This window comes from Rhinoderma darwinii, chromosome 5 (assembly GCF_050947455.1).
Source record: "Rhinoderma darwinii isolate aRhiDar2 chromosome 5, aRhiDar2.hap1, whole genome shotgun sequence".
Classification (NCBI taxonomy): Eukaryota; Metazoa; Chordata; class Amphibia; order Anura; family Rhinodermatidae; genus Rhinoderma; species Rhinoderma darwinii.
The window spans coordinates 234,318,150-234,341,287 of record NC_134691.1 but is presented as its reverse complement, the minus strand read 5'-3'; the positions used below and the strand labels follow the sequence as shown (position 1 = coordinate 234,341,287).

The 23,138-nt window shown below is 41.6% G+C and overlaps 2 protein-coding genes across 2 annotated transcripts in view; one reads left to right on the top strand and one right to left on the bottom strand.

Moving 5' to 3' along the window:
- The window catches only part of COBL (cordon-bleu WH2 repeat protein), a 395,136-nt gene that overhangs the window by 301,365 nt on the left and 70,633 nt on the right, over positions 1–23,138 (bottom strand). Inside the window, exon 4 of the mRNA XM_075826990.1 lies at positions 8,461–8,689. Coding sequence (XP_075683105.1) covers positions 8,461–8,689 — 229 coding nt within the window. The remainder of the gene's footprint in view (positions 1–8,460; positions 8,690–23,138) is intronic.
- LOC142651831 (solute carrier family 4 member 11-like) lies at positions 2,292–5,323 on the top strand. The gene is given in 2 exon segments (XM_075826989.1): positions 2,292–4,589; positions 4,592–5,323. Coding segments are annotated over 2 exon segments (2,547 nt in total). The 5' UTR covers positions 2,292–2,407; the 3' UTR covers positions 4,957–5,323.

Here is a 23,138-nt window from a genome sequence, read left to right as displayed (position 1 = left end):
CATAGGTAGTATATTTCTTATTTACTGTTTAGCACTGTTGTGCTGTTCAAGAGATATATGCCAGAATGTAAAAGGTCACAAGTAAGTGTTAAGCAATTATACTTACACTGTTAAATGGTCTCTAACTTTTCATTAAAATTTGCATAAATATGTAGTTCAAGCAAATATAAGAAACTTTGTAATATATCTTATTAGAGACGTATGCCTCTTTCTCCACTTATTAGGCTACTTTCCTAAGACCAGACGGACTCTCAGCTTACTGAGGGTTCAGGTTACAGCTGCCCATTGAAGTCTATGAAGAGAGGAGGACGGAGCAGGAGTAGAGTGAAGGATAGAGGCAGAGAGACAAAGATGCTGCAACAGCTTATAGTAAGTGTTATATTTCACCCCAGTGCTGGAATCACAGCTAAGCAGCTCATTACTTCTGTATAATGTCCTCCATGTTGCTACTGCTTCTATATGTGTGTGTGATCGATAGAGATTGAAGAACAGGATGTTCTCTTTTCTATGTATGCAGTGTATAGAAGAAATGATAACAGTTAGGGTATGTTCATACGCTATGTTTTCAGCTGTTTTTCAGGGTGTAAAATTAGATTTATAGATAGAACCTGCAGAGGGGCTAAAAAAAATGCAAAATACAAGTCATATAATGGTCAGAAATAGTGTTATTCCTGATATCAGTTTATTCTGCAAAGTCACCTGAAAGGTTAGGTACACTTTAAGTTTTCTGAAATCTGCATTTAAAGTAAACCAACTAAGTTAATCAAACTATAGATTATTAAATTAAAGGGATGGATGGATAATTGGATAGCTAGACAGAAAAAAATGAAAGCAGAACACATTTCAGCAGGAATCTGCAGACGCTTCTTAGGGAAACACCCAGGAAGGCTCAGCGCGTTGCCTGCCATACACTGACACACCTCATATACAAAGTCCAGAGCACATTTCATAGACAGCTGTTCGCCTACACTGGCTGCATGCCTAATGAGTCACATTTATTTGCAAACAAAAAAGAATTACAATGGCTGGGGTTCATAATACATTGTAGGATCTCAATTCATTACTTAATTTTTTTAGTCAATGAAGAAATTTCCTTAACCAATTCCCAATATTTATGACTCTTATAAAGAACTTTAGTGCCATCCTAGTGCATCTGCATTGGGTTCGAAAGGGTCTGTCCATACAACTGTTCCTAGATAGAAATCAATCAGATAAATGAAGAGCGCACCTTACGTGTGGCATAATCTCCCCCCACCCCACCCAGAAAATAAGTTAATATTGGAATATTAAGTGCAGTGTTAAAACAAGAAAAAACACAAAACTTGTTCTATTGGACCAAAACTAAATTTTTGAGCACTGATATACTAATGACATTTTAAAGTGAATCTTTAAATTGGTGCATACTGTATATCAAATGCTCTGTTAACAGTTAACTAGGATGTGCTGCTGCACCTACTGAAAGACCTTAAATTCACAATTAGGAGTTTGAGAGAGTTTTCCCTATATGCTTTCTAGTAATGGCGCTGTGGAGCTAGTCACATGATCCTTCTCTGTCAATCATCTGAGAGGAATGGGTTATTTAAACTTACAGCAGACCCTCTGTTATAGCCTACAGTCAGGAGTTTAAAGAACTTTTCAATGGGTAGAATAGCGCCCACTAACTAAATGTGGCCATATATATTAAATAACTGTTGGCCAAAAGTTAATTCTCCCGACTCCCCCTATCTAGATATAGATAGCTGTAGATAGGGATGGATGGATGGATGGATAGATAGATAGATAGATATAGATAGATAGATAGATAGATAGATAGATAGATAGATAGATAGATAGATAGATAGATAGATAGATAGATAGATAGATAGATAGATAGATAGATAGATAGATAGATAGATATAGAGATAGATATATCTATCTATATCTATATAAATACATGTTTATTTAATTGGGTAGAATGGAATAAGCTGCTGCCAGACACTTCTGGTAAGGATGTATCTCCCCTGGGAGCAAAGGCAACAAATCTGCCATCGATGTAAAGTCGGTAGGCCTCCATACACATTAGATCGTCAGCCGATCTTGCAAAAATCGCCAGGTTCGTCTGACTTTTACCCAATATATATGGGCACCTTGTCCATTACTAGACAATCTAAAACAGTAGTTTTCCTAATTTAAGAGATGTGTCTGTTGATATATTCTTTAACAAAATAACATAAGACTGTATAATAAATTTTTCTTTATTCATTTACTTTTAACTTGTTAAAAGATCTAGGAACCCCTCTCCTCAGCTCTATACAGGAGGCTGGACCGCCGCTGCTGCTGCTCCTCCTGAAGAAGAAGAAAAAAAAGAAACTTATAGTGACAAGATGGAGCGGAGGAGGAGGACGAGGAGGTGATACACGGCGGAGACATGGCAGCGGCCAGGAGAGTCTTCCACCTCCAGCCATGTGAGAGTCCTCCGGCAGCGATGTCCAGGAATGGATACTTCTTTGAAGAGACTGGTTACCTTAAGTGCGACACCGATGACGGCTGCGAAAACAAAGAGGAAGAAGGTGGAGGAGGGGAGGAGCTGTTTGATACGGTCCACTCCTCCATCGTATCCGGGGAAAGTATCCGCTTCTTTGTAAATGTCAATCTAGAAGGACCGCAGAACACGACAGCAGAAAACGAGAGCCATGGCTGTGTATTGCTTCACACTTCAAGAAAATACCTAAAATTAAAGAACTTTGAAGAAGAGGTGAGAGCTCATCGGGACCTGGACGGCTTCCTTGCCAAAGCCAGCATTATTCTGGACGAGACGGCGACCTCTCTGGACGACGTCCTGCGGGAAATGCTCAAGCACTTTGTGGAAGACCCAGAGAACGCGGAGCCCAGCTGCAACTTTGACAAAATCATGAGCACTTTATTCACAGACTCCGGCGCTCCAAGGGAAGGGAATGTACATCTCCTTTCGGACACAATACAAGGTGTGACGGCCACGGCCACAGGCGTTCAGTACCAGCAATCCTGGCTCTGTATAATTTGCACTATAAAGTCACTTCAGAGGCGGCATGTTTGTATCAGCCGTCTGGAGAGGCCGCAGAACTGGGGAGAGAACTCCTGTGAAGTGAGATTCGTCATCCTCGTCCTGGCTCCTCCAAAAATGAAAAGTACCAAAACGGCAACAGAGGTCGGGAGGACATTCTCAACCATGTTTTCAGATATCTCGTTCCGGCAGAAACTCCTAGAGACCAAAACGGAGGAGGAGTTTAAGGAGGCGTTGGTCCACCAGCGGCACCTCCTGACGGTAGTCAACAGGCATTCTTCAGTGAACGACGGCCACAAAGTCCACAGCCACAAACCTCTAAAGTTACAAGAATTCTTCAATGTGGGAAAGGGAATTTTCGATGATATTGCTCGTAGACTACCAGTCTATCCTCTGGATTTCACAGATGGTATTATCGGAAATAACAAGGCCATCGGAAAGTACATCACAACTATGATTTTCTTGTACTTCGCGTGCCTCCTGCCCTCAATCGCCTTTGGCTCTCTGAATGATGAAAGCACTCGCGGGGTGATTGACGTGCAGAAGACGATTGTTGGCCAGTGCATTGGGGGTGTGATATACGCACTCTTTTCTGGGCAGCCTCTAGTGGTTTTATTGACAACGGAACCCTTGGCTTTATATATCAATGTTATCCGTGGAATCTGTGATGACTACAACCTGGACTTTAAAGCTTTCTATGCCTGGACGGGGCTGTGGAATAGCTGTTTTGTTGTCCTTTATTCTCTGTTCAATTGTAGCCTGCTCATGAAGCTCTTCAAGAGGTCGACAGAAGAAATTATAGCACTTTTTATATCCATAACGTTTGTGCTTGATGCTCTGAAAGGGATCATCAAAATTTTCAAGAAGTATTACCTGGAAGCTCCTGGTTCATATCCACATTATCATACGGAGTCTTATGAGGCTTTCCCGAATGTGACCATGTCTCCTGACACCTTATTCAACTCCACCCTGAACAGCTCCATCCTGCATGGTCCCATCACAGATCACGAGGACATACAGCACGGGAAGGAGTCGGCCGTCCTCAGTCTGATGCTGATGTTCGGGACTTTGTGGTTGGGTCACACGTTGTACCAGTTCAAGAAGAGCCCCTACCTGCACTCAAGAGTTCGGGAGATGCTCTCGGATTGTGCGCTGCCTATATCTGTCCTGACCTTCTCCGCGGTGGGGTCGTACTTCTTCCAGGATATAAGCATCGCCAAATTTAATTACATTGAAACGGAGAGTCTGTTTGTGCTGGCGCCGATCGGGTCACTTTCCATGGGTTCCATCACCAGCGCCATGGGCTTAGGGTTCCTCCTGTCCATGTTGTTCTTCATAGAACAGAACATTGTGGCGTCTCTCACTAATGCTCCTGAGAACAGGTTGGTGAAGGGTACGGCGTATCACTGGGATCTCCTCCTTGTGGCGCTTATTAACACCGGACTGTCTGTTTTCGGAATGCCCTGGATTCACGCCGCCTTCCCCCACTCCCCCATGCACGTACGAGCGCTGGCCAATGTGGAAGAGAGAGTGGAACACGGGCACATCTATGAGACGATTGTCAGTGTGTCTTCCTCCTGCCTCTTCCACTTCAGTGGATCCCTAAACCCGTCCTGTATGGCCTTTTCCTGTACATCGCTCTGACCTCCATTGACGGCAGCCAGCTCTTTGAGCGGGTGGCTCTGCTGTTGAAAGAACAGACTGCGTACCCCCCAACCCATTACATCAGAAGAGTCCCCCAGAGGAAGATTCACTACTTCACAGGTCTCCAGGTTCTGCAGCTTGTTATCCTGTGTGGTTTCGGCATGTCACCTCTCCCCTACATGAAGATGATCTTCCCTCTGATCATGATAGGAATGATACCGATCAGATACAACCTACTACCCAAGATCATCGAGTCCAAATACCTGGATGCTATGGACGCTGAGCATTAGAAACGATCGGAAAATGCGTTCACATTCTTCAACGACGGAGGAATTGTAGGGTTTCATATTTTTCAGGGGAGGGTCGAATTTTATTTTCATTGTTGCAACTTTTTGGATTTGTACAATGACAATTGACCAAAGTGGAATCGGGTGGACACAGAACTCGACGACAATAACTGGAATACCCCAAAGATGCTCGGCTATGGTTGAGCCCGGCTTGTCTCTCCCCTCTGGACTTGGCGTTTTGTTTGTGTTTTGTTTTTTTTAAGCATCTTATGTATCCAACAAACCAAATGTAAATTTTCGAGGACCTTTACAGCCGTGAGCGGGCCAAAAATATATACGACTATGTATTTTTCTCCTTGCAATACTTTTTAAAGTGTTTTTTGTGGCTCTGCTCCAGCGGATCGGGTACAAGGACTCTGGGAGGGCGAGACCTTGTGTTGCCTCCTTCTTAATATTATTATTTTTTTAACTGAGTCCGGTTGAGAAATAAAGGACTTTCTAATTCTAATGTCACTGGACATGGCAATGGCGACGTCTACAGATCAACCAAAAGTGTTCATTGTGTTTTTGTGTTTCTCCTTCGTAGCTATCGCTAGACTAGCCCTAGAATGTAAGCTCATTTTTACGCGTTTCGGACTTTATTTTTTAACATGTAGTTGAAGTAAAGACGTGTACGAGCCGTCAAATTTGCACAACTGCGACTTGGCATTATGCACAAATTCAATCAGATACCAGCACTTTTTTTGCGACTCCGAATGTGTGTCCACGCGCGTCTCGACAAATCTCCATGCGTACGTGCACCACCGTGCATTGAAAATGCGTGTTTTATGTATAATGTTTATACATCACTAGTGGAAGGTGTCACACTAGAGTTTTTGTTTTTCTTCATTTTAATATGACCTCCTTCTGGAAGTCCCAATAGCTTCACGATGGTGAGGGCAAGAGTTGAACAAAAACATGGATGACCCCCCGATGACTGGATTACTTCTTTTGCACTTTCCCACCAGAACAGTCTTGGCCAGTTGTTGGACTTCTTGACCACCTCTAGTCTTTTTCTACGAGACCATGAGATCTGGATTCAAAAAGTTGCTCGAGTGTCTTCTCCACCATCCCAAAGACCACAAGTGGTATCTCAACGACTGGTGTCTCCTACACTTCTGGGTGACTGTTCTTCTTTGAAGGTCGAGGTCGATGACCGTGGTCCATACCATCTCACCAAAGATACGTTTGTTGGCACCTGTTACACTGATGTTTGGATGCCGAATGTGGTGTTTTTGCCTTTCGCCTTCCCCTATTGCAGAATCTAACAAAGGTCCTACCACCAACAGGACAGGCTTCTTGTACTTGACGTCTCTAGATTCTGGTGTATCTGATGTGAATTTTGCATGATGGCTTCAATGTATGGCTGACGATGAAATCGGGTTACGTTTTACCAGAAAGGATTATTTTGTAAATACGTACGTGTTGGTTTAATTTTTCTATGGCAACTAGACAAATCTTTTTATGACGTTGTCGTTTTGGTCTGTTACTCGGTTTGCAGTGATGTTGTTGTTTTTTTTTCTTTTTGAATTTATAGCTTTATTTTTTATTTTTTTTTGCATTGTAAATCTTCTATTAAACCCGGTTACTTAAGACAGCAATTCATGTTTTTGGGCGACGAAACAATCCTTACCCTCTGGCGTTGAGCATGCTGCGGTTTATATGGATACTAAGTATCGCAAGAAGCACTTGACTGCACAGAATCTGATGGATTCAATAACATTCAAAAACTTGGGACATCATTGATCGACGTAGAAGGTGACCTTCATTTTGGTAGAAGTTGACCTTGACCACGTTGTCCATACTTTTTAGGTTTTCTTTTGTTTTTTTTGCATCAAGGCGACGACCCAACCTCTGATGGATCCATCTGTGACTGTGTCGTCCCTGAATTCACGACACGTTAAGATGTGATGGAGACGGCTTGTTGCCCTCCACCCTCCAGAGTTGTGCCAGTCTTACAGTCCAGTGCATGCTCTATTTCAGATGGGGACCTACATATATATATATATATATACTACATAAGTGCTGCTTTAAGTCACCGTTTGCTATAAGCGGGTCAATTTTGTACATATTTGAGATGTCTGAAATCAAAGAGAACAGCGATCCGAAGAAAAATTCTATTAATAAACAATGGTTTAAACAAAAAAACAAAAAAAAAAAAAAAAAAAAGATCTAGGAACACAATGACAGTAGACTATGGGTCCTTCTACATGTGAAGATAAATAAGTAAAAATGAGTGCCGATCGACGATATAGCGGGTCATTATTGTTCAAAAGACATACATTTTTATGTAAAAATAATGATATGATTTTTTTGTTAATTCAACTACTGTTGAAATCACTGTGCCCGTCGTCCCATCCAGTCAACTTACTATTATGTCCTACTGCGGTAAGAACATCCAAATGTGGGAAGCGGTTAATGGATGATGTAACTTTATATAACTTTATTGTACAGGCATTACAACTTATGTGACACCACATATTTATTTTTTATAATCAAGAATTAAAACTTTTTTTAGTCCCATGAACAGATTTTACATTTTATTTTTTTTTAAATAATGTAGTATCCTATGTGTTAGGCCCCACTCACATCACATTTTGGCCTTCTGTCAGAAGCCTCCCGACATATACCTCCAACGAAAGGCCAAAACATATCTCACTGTATGACATACATTGGGACACGTAATCCAGGGACTCTGCCCGCTGTGGAAGTTCCTGATGTCACTGTCCATATATGGAGCTTCCGTAGCGCCAGAGTCCCCAGGCAGAGCATCAGCTGGCGATCTGCCTGTGCACTTCGTTAGGCCCAGGGCTGTCAGTACGAAATTGTCAGCCCCAGTGATCGCATTGTAAAGGCTGACAAGGTGCAACAGTCACAATGCTTACACGGTTAACCGACTGGGATTGGAGATTCCTGGATGCAGGTCATTAGTGTTAGAAAATGTGGCTGTCAATCATAACTACACTCCCACTGGTGGTTGCACGGGCATAGCTGTTGTGCCCACGTGAACACCATGTCATACATGTACCACTTTGTGCAGAAATTACTTCCCGGTGATGATGTACATTTGACAAAGCATTTATAAAAGCATGAAAACAGTCAGTTTGTAACATAGAATATAAATACATAAACATATTTGCCTATATTTTTCTCCTATCACTATTTTACATATTAGTATGGATAGCGGAGTGAAAATAAAGATATGGTGATGGATGATATTCAAAGTGCCCCCCTAAAGTTGATTTTTCTAGTGCAGGGAATGCAAGAACATCTAAATCAGAGCTGTGTAATATGCATCTCTCTTACAATCTTAATGTACATTGTTCATAGTAACGTCATAAAGGTGGAGCCTATGTGGATATCCATTAATGATAATAAGAAAATAAGTCATAAGGAAATTAGATTAAATACTGATTAAATTGAACAAATATATAATAAGCAAAAAGGATCAAAGATTGGAATCATTACCTTGCTTGCTGCTCCAGGCGTACAGTTCTTTAATACCTAGCTCATTCAGTGACCTAGACATGTCTAGCTCTTCTTTGCTGGTTGCATCTCTTAAGAGAGTCACATTCTCATGGTTAAGTTCACATTTATCGCATACAACTGGAAGGATGTTCCACAAGGGCACAGCAGGATTGACTCTCACAACAGCTTTCTGCGTACCGAGGAAGTTCACAACAAGCCGAACAGTTTTCTGGGGAAGACAAAAATGAAAGGCCAAACCATTGGAATCTATTCTCTTTGCCAAGTCTACGCCACCGTGCAGTGTAATGGAATGCAGCATGGGCTTCCTATCTTCACCTGATCCGTCTCATACAGATCTAGTGACTCATTAGCATTTTGTTTTGAAAAAGGGATGGACCAGATGACTTGTAAAAGGAGCTGACTTACTCAGCACGCCAAGCTGCTAGGTGCTCAGCAAACAGCTGAAAAGTACAATCACACCTGGATTTTTCTTACATCTCCTATACCTGACAAGGTGACAAAGGGTTTTGAAAGAAGATTCACTTGAGTAGAAGTGAAGCCTGACAAGATAAATGGTTCACTGATTATGAAGAATATAATAAACCAAATTACAGAGAATGATAAGAAAGGTAACTCTTGATAGATATGCAAAGAAGCATGATATTGGTGATTTTTACACACATAATAAAAGGAATTAGGCAGAAAATAGAGAATTAAGGGGGTTTTACACAGGACGATTATCGGGCAGACGAGCGTTCATATAACGCTCGTTGCCAATAATTGACCAGTCTAAACATGGAAACGATCAGCCGATGAACAAGCAAACACTTGATCATCTGCTGGTCGTATCGTTTTAAAAAAGTTAAATATTGTCGTTGTCGGCAGCACATCTCCCTGTAAACAGGGAGACGCGCTGCCGACATGATAATAATGGATGGGGACGAGCGATCGGAGTAACATTCGCTCTTCCCCACCCATAGCTCTATGTGACAGGAGTAGACGAGCGCCGATCAACTATGTCTAGTTGATCGGCGCTCGCTACACCGGCCGCTTATCGGTCAGTTTAAAAGGGCCTTTAGTCCAGCAGTAGCCTGCCATTTACTATATAGGGCTCCCAAGGCAAGCCTTAAGGCCCTTTTACACCGGCCGACACTGGGCCGGTGCAGCGAACGCCGATCAACGAGACATCGTTGATTGGCGCTCGTTTGCTCCTGTCACACAGAGCTATGGATGGGGATGGTCATTACTCCGATCGCTCGTCCCAATACATTATTATCATGTCGGCAGCGCGTCTCCCTGTTTACACAGGGAGATGTTCTGTGGATAACGATAATATTTCACTTTTTTAAAAAGATACGATCAGCAGCTTGCTCGTTCATCTGCTGATCGCTGCTCTTTTTACACAGGGCAATTATCGGCAACTAGCATTCTATGAATGCTCGTCTGCACGATAATCACCCAGTGTAAAAACCCCTTTAGGAATACCCATATTAAACAATGGTCACACTCATGACATTTTGTAATAGAAAAAAAAGAAAACACGCAGTTTAGCAGACAATAGGCTACTAATTCCGGTTGAAAACAAACACGGTTTTCTTAACTTTTGTGCGTACAACTATTTAGTGACCCATATAAACAATTCCAGCCAGACTACAGTTCAGGGGTTGGTTCATATAAATAGTTTTATAATGGTGCATATGAAAAAATTAAAGGGGTTTTCCCATGAGTGACATTCATGACATATCCACAGGATAAGTCATAAATGTCAGATAGATGCGGGTCCCACTTCTGCATTTCTAGAATGGGGCCCGCTAAACGCCGTTCTAGCTTTTTGTGCTCACACTGACTCCCGGTCACTTCCTGATTACATGGTCGGGAGTTACGGAAACAGTATAACTCGATGATTCCGTAACTCCCATAGTAGGGAATGGCAGTTACGGAAGCAATGTAGCATTTGAGTTACACTGTTTCTGTAACTACTATTCAGTTCTATGGGAGTTACGAAAACAGCATAGCTCAGCAAGTTAAGCTGTTTCCGTAACTCCGACCATGTAATCAGTAAGCGCCCGAGAGGCAGCGTGAGCACATAAAGCTAGAACAGGAATCAGGGGGCCCCTTTATAGAGATAGGTGCGGGTCCCAGAGATGGGCCCCGCATTTATCTGACATTTATGACATATCCCGTGGACATTTCATAAATGTACCTCATGGGAAAACCCCTTTAAGTGATCATGATGTTCTCATCTTCGTTGTTATATTAAGTAGAAAATAGTGCTTGATATATAATAAACTATTCTACATTACACAATGAAGAGGCCTAGTACAATAGAAAAGTATTTTATTTTTACCCACTTTTCTGTAAAAAAATGCTTTCCCTTAGACACATTGGTAGATTTTCATCCATGAGCTGCTTGCTTTGGGTCCTGCGCAGGATTTCTACTGGGCTCAACTAAGTCTTCTTTCACACAAGCATTAATATACGTTTACCTCTCTTCTGTCACAGGAAGAGAGGATCGAAAGATTAAATGGAAAGCAACGGTTCCGTTAAAATTACCATTGATTTCAATGGTAATTCTTTTTGCTTTCCGTTTGTATCCGTTCACTAGGTTTCCGTTTTTTTTTATGGAAGCAGAAGTGAAGTCTGCAGAACCTTTGTTTCCATGAAGAAAAACGGTAACCTAGCGAACAGAGGCAAACCGAAAGTAACTGAAAAAAAAGTATTACCATTGAAATCAATGGTAATTCTAACGGAACCGTTGCTTTCCGTTTAATCTTTCGATCCTCTCTTCCTCTGACAGAAGAGAGATAAATGTATACTAACGCTAGCCGTAGGACATTGACTAGGCGAATACAAAACTTTTACTTTGTTTTTCCTCATAACTAGACTTTATTTTATATTATGGATCATTGGAGCAGATTTTCTACTGAGTCTAGAATGTGTTGAAAAATGTGCCAAATTTTGCCGCAAGTTTTTTGTTTGTGCTTTACTAAATACTTTTTAAAAGTGTTTTGAAAAGAGGGCATAAAGTAGCAAGAAATGTGTGTGAGTTTTCGGAAAGGGGACATGGCTTAAAATGTGCTAAAGTGCATCTAAAATTAGTAAAAAAAAAACTGCCACAAAATTTGGGCGCAATATAAGCCAAACCACAAGTGGTATATGGAAGAGAATAGTGTCTAACAGATCATGCAACATGCGCCAAAATTATCATGCTAAATGCACCATTTTGGTAAATGTGTCACATTCTGTGACTGCCTGGTTTGAATTTACGCTAACTATTAGACAGCATAAGTAAATGTGGGCCACAGTTTCAGAATACTCAGCATTTTAGTGACATTAAAGGGGGTTTACTGAAGTTGAGAAAAAGATGGCTGCTTTCTTGTAAAAACAGTGCCACATCTGCCCACAGATTGTGTGTGGCCCTGCAGCTCAGCCTTGTTCACTTCAGAACGGCAATACCAGAAACAACCCATGGACAGATGTGGCATCGCTTCTGCTAGGTTTTTCCAAATCGTGGACAACCACTTAGGGCTAGGGCTCTGGAGCTGAATTGTTGGTTACCGCAACCATCACACATCCTCAATGTTTCTAAAGCTAAATTCACATGGGGCGGATACGCTGCGTAAAAGCACGCAGCGTAACCGACCTGTGCGCCGCAGGGAATTCCAGGAGAAAAACCGCACCAAACTGTGGTGCAGTTGTTCGCCCGGAATGCCAGCTGCGAAAAACTGCAGCACTTGACGTCTCATCCCAGGAGACCACTGCAGCCGGTGATTGGCAGCAGCGGCAGGTCGCATAGGATGAAGCATCATCACAGGAGGAAGAAACACAGACTCCTAGGTAAGTATAATATATTTTTGGTTTTCTGAGTTGCGTTTTTTGCCGGCAGGATCGCTGTGAACCCGCCGCAAAAAAACGCAACAACGGCTATTTGTTGATGGATTTATCTGCCCATTGAATTCAACGGGGAAATCCCACAACAAATAAGCAGTGTTTACGTAAATATAATTGACATGCTGTGGAATAAAAGTCTGCACAGCAGGTCAATTTCTGAGGGCTTTTTCCGCTCAATATTTACGCAGCGTGTGGATGAGATTTGTTTTATCTCTTCCAGTTTGCTGCTACTGTATTTGCTGCGGATTTTACGCAACTAATTCCGTTGTGGAAAATCGACATTATTTATGCAACATGTGAACTGACCCTATATGAAGAAAACAACACCTAGGTGAAAATTCTTGTGATTGCATTGCAACGTTTTTGCCTATGAAGGAAACATTGAGGCGATTTGGCTGCAACTAACTTATTGTAATCCCTGCAATATTTGAATAAATATATTGCAGGTACTGCTTAAACTAAAGATAGTGCTAGAACTTGTACCCGAGACAATATTTATAAATCTGCCCCGCGATAGACTTGTCACAAGCACATTTTGCCATGGTACATATGTAAAGACGAAATAGGAGCAGAGAGCTAAATACTAAATTGTATAAAATAGTATTTTTATACATAACTCATTTGTAGAAAGATAACCGGATTTTCTTTAGTATAAGCCATTAATATCTGATAACTGATTCCCCTACCAACAGCAATACCCAACAAAGTGATGTCCAGCCTGTGCAGCTGAATATGATACTGTGTCTCATACTGATACTATATAAACATAAAAGACCAACAATAAAAACAAAAATTGGTGAATAGTCCTCATTGACTCCTCATTGATAAAGAAATGTTAACATAAAATATTAAAATCAACTGTTTTAGGCTCTTAGGCCTGGCTACTTGCACACTCATGGTAGACTGGAAGGTGCATTGCCAATTATTGCTAATGTCTATTTGTGTGCTACTTCCTCCTGTGCGGTTAAACTGTACTAACACATTATGTATTCCTTTAATCAAAGATAACCATTATATCACTCTGTCATCTCTAAAAGAGAAAACTACCATTAAAGCTATGTCCATTACACAATTTCAAACAGCTATTTAGGGATTTGGGAAGATGAAATAGTAAAATGTAATTCAAGATAAAGGTTTGCAAAACTAATACATTACAGTAAATGGGCAGTGTAAGGCTTTATGTCTCTTAGGGCTTATTCACACGAACAATGAATACGTCCCTGTGACGGCCATTAAAACAACTGCCGTTACACCGACACATGTGTTTCAATCAGCCGTTCACATGGCTGTTATTTCAACCGTGTGAAGGGTCCATTGAAAGATAGGACATGTCCTATTTTCTTCAGTTTTCACAGGTCTCTCCATACAGGGCCAGAATTGGGGGGGGGGGGGCAAACGGGGCAATTGTCCAGGGCTCCCATCCCTAAAGGGGCCCCCTCCTTTATAATTGCTGTTCAGCTGCCCGGCCGTGAAAGTAGCTGAAAAGCACAGTCAGATCTAAAGTCTGTACCACAGAATCAGCATGAAGACCGGAGGCAGCTAAACATGAAAGAAATCAGCTGCTAGCCCCCAGCAGAGAAGAGATCCCGTACACCAGTCTCTACTGAGACATTACAGGGTACCTGCAGGTTGCAATCCCATCATCAGCAGGCATCAGGGATTTTCCTGGTCCTTAGAGACTGCAGAGGGCTGTAAACATCACTACAGGGCTCCAACAGTAAGTGCTCCCCAAAAACTCATGTTTACATGACTTTACAGGTTTTTTTCCCGATTTTGTTGCGTTTTGTGCCTTGATTTTTGCAATTGTGGCTAAACCGCAGCATTTTTACCGTGATTAAAAAAATTGCAGCAAAAATGGCGTAGTATTGCCCCGATTTTGAAAATTGAGGCACAAAACTAAATCAAATCCCTAAGGGTATGTTCACACGCAAGATCAAAAACGGCTGAAAGTTATGGAGCAGTTTTCAGAGAAAACAGCCTCTGATTTTCAGCCGTTTTTGAAGCTGAAAAAGTTTAAGGAGCTGTTTTTTTCTAGACGTTTTAGGAGCTGTTTTTCTATAGACACAATGAAAAACATCGCCAAAAATGGCTGAAGGAGTGACATGTTCCTTTATTTTCTGCGCCGATTTTTAAAACGGCGGCGTAAAAAAACGCCCCATCTGAATCCTGTTTTTCTTATTGATTTCATTGGCCAGATGTTTATCTACAATTTTTTCTGGCATATTTCAAGCGTTTACACCACAAAATACGCCGGAAAACACAGCATGTGAACATACCCTTAGCCACAGACAGGCTTAACCTTTGGAGGACAATTAGGGTATGTATACACAGGGCAGATACGCTGTGTAAAAGCACACAGCGTATCCACTCTGGCAGCCGCAGGGAATTCCGGCTAAAAAAACGTACCAAACTGCAAGTAAAAAAAACAAAAACCCTCTGACGTCCTGCAGCCCAGCCTCCTGGGATGACATTTTATCCCATGTGACCACTGCAGACAGTGATTGGCTGCAGTAGTCACATGGGATAAAACGTCATCCCAGGAGGCCGGCCTGACAAAAAAGCGCAGAAATATGGATAAGTATATGATTGATTTATTTTTGCAGGTTTTTTTGCAGGTTTTTGCAGCGGAATCGCGGCTTTTCTGCTGCAAAAAACCGCAACATCTGTTATTTGCTGCGGGATTTCCTTATTGAATTCAATGGGGAAAACCCTCAACAAAAAAAGCAGGGATTACGCAAATACAATTGACATGCTGCGGATTTATTCAAATGTCATCCACATTGCTGATACTGTATTAGGCCGGATTTACACGAGTGTGTGCGTTTTGCGCGTGCAAAAAACGCTGCGTTTTGCGTGCGCAAAAGGTACTTAACAGCTCAGTGTGTCACCCTCGTATGATGCGTGGCTGCGTGATTTTGATGCAGCCGCCATCATTATGACACTCTGTTTGTATGTTTGTAAACAGAAAAGCACGTGGTGCTTTTCTGTTTTCATTCATACTTTTTACTGCTGTTGCGCAAATCACGCGCGTCACACGGAAGTGCTTCCGTGTGCTGCGTGTGATTTTCACGCACCCATTGACTTCAATGGGTGCGTGATGCGCGAACAGCGCACAAATATAGGACATGTCGTGAAACTCACGGACAGTCTGCACGGCCCCATAGACTAACATAGGTCCGTGCGAGGCGCGTGAAAATCCCGCGCGTTGCACAGACCTGTTATACGTTCGTCTAAATAAGCCCTTACACTACAGAATTTCTGCAATGAAATCCAAAGCGCAAACTCCGCAGTATTTACGCTACGTGTGAACTTACCCTAAGGCCATAAAGTATGGGAGCACGTTCTGTAAAAAGCAAAAAATAAGACATTTCCTATCCTTAGCGGAGCCTTTCTACGGCACAGACACTTTCCCGTAAATATACCTTCCCGAAACAAATTTCTTGGGGCTTGTGCCCCTGATCTCTTAGGACCCTAGCATTGTCTCTAGCTGCTAGTTCTGCATCGATTGGTCACTTTAGAGACCCAGAGATGTAGCTTAAGATAACGTGCAAGCATCTGCCATTAGCCAAGAAAATAAGATGTGAGGGGGCCCAAGCTAAACTTTGGCTACGCCCCTGTATCCACAGTATAGGTCATCAGTATATGATCGGTGGGGGTTTAACACCCGGCCCCTGCACCGATCAGCTGCTCTGACTGCCTCTGGTCAGAGAATAGCGACCAAGATGCAGCATTCAAGTGAATAGCAGCAGATTTGCAGTTCTTCAGCATGGCCGCTATGCAATGTACGGAGCCAACTGCTTCCGGGTCCATACACTGCATAACATCCGGTGCCCGGTGGCAGCCGGAACAGCTGAGCATTGCTGGGTCTAGGTGTCGGATGCCCAAGATCATATACTGATGACCTATCCTGTGGATAAGTCAACAGTTGTCTGTGCCCAGACAAACCCTTTAAGTACTATATGGCCTGGCTGCGGCAGTAGTCTGGTCTGGGGTCTGAATTTTTGCCCCGAATTACGTACGAAAATAGCGCCTCAATAGCTCTGACAAACATCTGCCCATTGAAAGCAATGGGCAGACGTTTGTCTGTTCACACGAGGCGTAATTTACGCGCCGCTGTCAAATGACGGCGCGTAAATAGACGCCCGCGTCAAAGAAGTGACCTGTCACTTCTTTGGCCGTAATTGGAGCCGTTATTCATTGACTCCAATGAATAGCAGCGCCAATTACGTCCGTAATTGACGCGGCGTTTAAGCGCCTGCACATGCCGGTACGGCTGAAATTACGGGGATGTTTTCAGGCTGAAACATCCCCGTTATTTCAGCCGTAACGGACGCCCTCGTGTGAACATACCCTTATTGTGATATATATTATCTGTGGTCTGAATATATATTCCTGCAAAAATGCAGCCAGAGTAAAGTAATGGAAGAGAAGAGGTTTGTGTTCTGTAGACCAGTGAGTGTGGATAGGGGACCTGATTACCATCTTCCCTCCGGTGGCATTTTTCAGATTTTCACTTTTTTTTTTTCCTCCCCATCTTCCAAAAGCTATAATTTATTTTATTTTTCCATCGATATAGCCATATGAGGGCTTGTTTTTTATGGAACAAGTTGTAAATTTTCATGGCACCATTTATTGTACCGCACAATGTACTGTGAAACCAGAAAAAAATTCTTTGTGGGGTGAAATGCGAAAAAAACTGTGATTCCTCCATTTTATTTTATGGGCCGTTACAGAAATACCAAATTTATATTTGTTTTCATTTACCGAATTGACAATGTAACTAAGTTGTTGGTACATTATTTGAACATTTGGGGCCCCTCTTGTAATTTTAACCAGGGCCACACTTTGCCTAAAACCGGCCCTGCCTCCATAGACTCAAGTCTATGGATATCCGTGAAAACGGGACCCGCATGTGGGCAATGCGGACGTGAATAAGACCTTACAAAGTTATGTTAAATTCTCAAAGTGTTCCTAAAGCAAATCATATCTTACATATCTTATAAACATTAGCGAAAGTGACAGCATCAAAAGATTTCGGGGGTGGGTTTCTGCCTGTAGAAAAGTCACAATATGCGCAAAAACTTGTTTTTGCAACAAAACTGTGAGCAGAGCTAAGCAACTGGGAGAGACGGTAGTGGGTGTATGGCACTATCTACAGTGGGGTGTGGCACCATCTACAAGAGGAGGTGTGTGGCTCTAACTACAGGGGGCTGTATGTGGCACTATCTTCAAAAGGAGGCTGTTCATTATGTCACCATATAGTCTCACTAGCCGCAGTTATACAGTCTGTGTTAGTCGGGCAGTGGCTTCTTTATTTATTTTCTTTTAATTTATTGTTATGGTAACTCCCTTATATAACTATATCACTTGTAAAATGTACAAATGGTTTTATGCTCGAGTTACATAAAAAAAAAAGATGAAAAAAAATGACATCTCATTGATTGATAGAGAAAGCAAACCTAGCGAGGGGGAGGGAGATGTCGGGAAAAAGGCTGGGGGGGCACCAAATTGAATATTTGCCCCGGGTGCTGGAGAACCTAGCTACGCCTCTGTAGGAGTGCAATGAGAATTTGACCCCAGAAGTGTTATACAGAATTTAATGCGCTGTGGATATAGAGTGAATTTGAGGGGTAAGTTATCGTGTCTTCTATTTGTAAATCCTAGACCTGTCGCCGTACCCTGACACACTCTCACACAGCTTATACATCTTCACGCCATGCCTTGCCCTCTTACTTGGCAGGAACTGTTGGAATTGAAGTCTCCCTTTAAAACGTACCAGTGAATCATTTATAGAAATGCTCTTCTAGGGAGTGTAAGGAAACTTGGAACTGAAATGGTCTATAGAGGGGCCTAAATTTAAACAAGCGGTAAAAACTTGAGTAATCTCAGCGTGAGCAACTGGCAAATATTATAATGTAGGAACCTCTGGATTGCTTTAAAGCCTGTCCTGGACATGGCCATGCGGTACATCGGTCTCTGGTATAACATATATAAGTGCTCCAATAGGACCTACTTGGCTTCTTCAATAGCCCCATATTCAATACAATTCATTTGACCAACTTTGCTGTATCAATGGGAGTCCTCCTGTGTCATTTAGAATAAATTGAATTAAGGTTTTGGAATATAAATTGTTGTGCGTACAAATTAGCCTGGGCCACCATTACAGCAATAAATTTGCCCGAAAGAAAGCTCTGAGCACTGTTGTGTTGAAAGGTATCCCTAAGTTTCCTGTAAACTCAGGGATTTGGGCTACAAAATTGTCTGGGGTTATCCATATGGGGCTGGGGGCTGCTTCAGTGGTAGACCTGGGACGCCTTCTAAGTCCCTTGCGGATAAAGAGGTTGACAAGAGAAAAAGAGTGTCATCCTCGCCAGCTGACTCATACACCTCCTCTTCAGAGAAAAGTTTTTGGGCAATATTATCAACTGGCATAAAATTGACTGTCTAGTCTAAAGTTTTGCTGGCCAAGTTGTTTAACCGCTTCCCGACCGCCCACAGTAAATTCACGTCGGCGCTTGCTGGGCTCTGTGCAGCGCCGACGTGAATTCACAGTGGGTGTTAAAAGCGCGATCCGGGTGTCTCAGAGTAGCGCTGACACCCGGATTGCGCTGTTAACCCCTGCCTCTGGTCCGGGAGACATGACCGGGACCTAATTGGTTCAGGTCCCGGTCATGTGATCGCAGGGAAAGTCTGTTGTAGCAACAAACTGGAAAGTTTGTTACTACAACAAACTGGAAAGTTTGTTGTTACAACAAACTTTCCCGGGGACCGATTGCCGGTGCTGCAGTCAGTTATAAGGCAGAACCGGAGGCCATACAATGGACCCCGGGTCTGCCATGCACATCAGCCTATGAGAACCAGCCGGATGCTGGTTCTCATAAGCTTCCTGTCAGTGTGACTCCCAGCGTCACACTGACAGTTTATAATACGTTACACTACCTAGGTAGTGTAATGTATTATAGCAGCGATCAGTGCTGCCAGTCTTCAAGTAAAACAAGTAAAAAGTAAAAAATAAAGTAATGAAAATGTTTTATAAAAGTGTAAAAACAAGTTATAAAAGTTACAAAAACAAAAAATGCTTTTTTTCCTATAAGTCTTTTATTATAGGAAAAAAATGAAAATGATAAAAAAAAGTACACATATTTGGTATGACCGCGTTCACAACGACCCAAACTATAAAGCTATAAAATTATTTTTACCGCACGGTGAACAGCGCAAAAAAAATAATTAAAAACAACAATGTCAGAATCACTATTTTTTGGGTCATCAACCCTCCAAAAAGAAACAATAAAAAGTGATCAAAAAGTCGCATGTACCCTAAAATAGTACCAATAAAAACTACAACCCGTCCCGCAAAAAACAAGCCCTACACAGCTTTTTTGACTGAAAAATAAAAAAGTTATGACTCTCAGAATATGGTGACACAAAAAATAAATAATTTTATCGAAAAGTGATTTTATTGCGCAAATGCCACAAAACATAAAAAAAACTATATACATATGGTATCGCCGTAATCGTATCGACCCGCAGAATAAAGTAAAATGTCATTTATAGCGCACGGTGAAAAGTGTAAAAAAAAAAAGACAAAAAACATTGTCAGAATTTGTTTTTTTGTCACTTTGCTTGCCAAAAAAATCTAATAAAAAGTGATAAAAACATCACATGTACCCTAAAATGGTAAAAAATGAAAACTACAGATTGTCCCGCAACAAATAAGTCCTCGCACGGCTCCGGTGAAGAAAAAATAAAAAAAGTTCTGTCTCTCAGAATATAGCGACAGAAATTGTGCAGTGTCCAAAAGCTGATAAGATCGGGTGCCATTTATCAGTGCGACATTGGCCACATATCTGCGGATTATAAATTTACCGAATTATTATACCCTCTTATTATGTCCTGATGTACTCTGCCCAATTTAAACATACCCCCACATCATAAACTGAAATACCAGCAAAACCCCAAACAGAACAGTTACCAAGCAAACTCTGCTCTCCAAAAGCCAAATGGCGCTCCCTCCCTTCTGAGCCCCACAGCGTGCCCAAACACCAGCTTACGTCCACATATGATATGATATTTTATATCCGGGATAACCCGCTCAACATTGTATGAGGTATTTGTCTTCAGTGGCACAAACTGGGCACAACATATTGTGCATTAAACTGGCATATCAGTGGAAAATTTTAATTTTCACTTTGCACCATCCGCTGCGCATTAACGCCTTCGCGCACCACGACTTAATAGCATGTCGTGGTGCGGCGGGGTTATATATGGAGCCGGCTCATGCGCTGCGCCCGCTCCATATTCTGCATTACAGCTGAAGCCCGGGACTAATGGACAGGAACAGCGATCGCGCTGTTACAGGAGCCTGTAAAAATGATATTATACTGCAATACATTAGTACTACAGTGTATTGTACCAGCGACCTAATAATCGCTCGTTCCAGTCCCCTAAAGGAACTTTTGGGAGGTTTCCACTGTTTTGGTACCTCAAGGGCTTTGCAAATGCGACATGACACCCGAAAACCATTCCAGCTAAATTTGAGCTCCAAAAGCCAAATATTGTTCCTTCCATTCTGAGTCTTGCCGTGGGTCCAAACAGCAGTTTATAACCACATATGACATATTGCTGTAATCAGGACAAATTGCTTTACAAATTTTGGGGTGATTTTTCGCCTTTATTCTTTGTAAAAATTAAACATTTCTATGTTTTTTCAGAAAAAAGTAGATTTTCATTTTCACGGCCTAATTCCACTAAATTCAGCAAAAAAACTGTGGCGTCAAAATGCTAACTATACCCCTAGAAACATTCCTTGAGGGGTGTAGCCTACAAAATGGGGTCCCGTTTTGCTCCCTCCAGGGCGTTGCAAACGCGACATGGCACTGAAAACCAATTCAGCAAAATCTGCGCTTCAAAATCCAAATGGCGCTCCCTCCCTTCTGAGCTCTGTCGTGGGTCCAAACAGCAGTTTAGTACCACATATGGGGTATTGCTGTAATCGGGAGAAGTAGCTTTACAAGTTTTGGGGTGTTTTTTATTCTTTATTCCTTGCAAATATAATTTTTTTTTAGATTTTTTCTGAAAAAAAGTAGATTTTCACTTTCACAGGCAAATTCCAATAAATACAGCAGAAGACCTGTAGGGTCAAGATGCTAACTATACCCCTAGATAAATTCCTTGAGGGGTGCAGTTTCCAAAACCGTGTCACTTTTGGGGGATTTCCACTACAAGACCTCTTCAAACCCGACATGGTGCCTAAAATATATTCTAAAAAAAGGAGGCCACAAAATCCACTAGGTGCTCCTTTGCTTCTGAGGCCCGTGCTTCAGTCCATTATCACACTAGGGCCACACATGGGATATTTCTAAAAACTGCAGAATCTGGGCAATAAATATTGGGTTGCGTTTCTCTGGTAAAAGCTTCTGTGTTACAGAAAAAAAATGTATTACAAATGAATTGCAGCAAAAAAAATAAAATTTGTACATTTCCCCTCTACATTGCTTTAATTCCTGTGAAACGCCTAAAGGGTTAAGAAACTTTGTGAATGCTGTTTTGAATACTTTGAGGGGTGCAGTTTTTAATATGTGGTGATTTATAGGGTCTATCTAGTACATAAGGCCCTCAAAGCCGCTTTAGAACTGAACTGGTCCCTGTAAAAACCGCCTTTTGAAATTTTCTTGAAAATGTGAGAAATTGCTGGTAAAGTACTAAGCCTTGTAACGTCCTAGAAAAACAAAATAATGTTCAATAAACGATGCAAATATAAAGTAGACATATGGAATATGTGAAATAGTAACTATTTTGTGTGGTATTACTATCTGTTTTACAAGCAGATACATTTAAAATTTTTGCAAATTTTCTCTAAATTTTGGTGTTTTTCACAAATAAGCAATGAATTTATTGACCAAATTTTTCCACTAATATAAAGTACAATATGTCACAAGAAAACAATCTCAGAATCGCTTGGATAGGCATAAGCATTCCAGAGTTATTACCACATAAAGTGACACATGTCAGATTTGAAAAAATGGGGCTGGTCCTGAAGGCTAAAATGAGCTCGTCTTGAAAGGGTTAAGACAATATATAAAAAACCAAGAATGGGCAGGCATACCGCCTATCTATGAAGTGCAAAGTCTATACCCTAGAACAAACGACTAAAACTGCCAGATAAAGTAGGACAAAGAAAAAACTGGCAGGCACCTCCAAAATTATATCAAAATAGTAAAAAAAAATGACCCCCGAGGAAGCTAGGTTTCTCCTTGTGATATGCGTGGGGCTGGTCTTTGTTTTTTATGTATGCGCCCCTCTGCCTGGCTTGTATCTATTTTCTTATTCTTATGATGTTTTAGGTATGTGCCTTTTTGCATTGTATGTCACATTTATTGCTGATCTTATCCTATGTTAGGAATTACCACATATATTGAAGTGGGATCCTTATTAGGGCCATTTATGTGTCCGGCAGGTCTGATCTAGTTTGGGGCTCGTGCACACTTTACGTTGCATCTTATTATGGATCACTGTTTGAATTTTTTTTATACAATGGTTTTAACTTGTTTGTTCTCTCCTAGGTGTCAATACAAATTTTTTTTTTACTATTTTGATACAATTTTTGAAGTTTTTTAAGACAGCATTATTTAGGCCTCGTTCACATCTGAGTTAGGGTCCCATTCTGATGTTCCGGCGGAGCTTTCCATCAGAACGGGAACCTGGACAGACACAAACGGAAACCAACCGATGTCCCTGTCCATATATGAACAGTGATTCAGGGATTTCCTATAGCTGGAGTTCCGGAG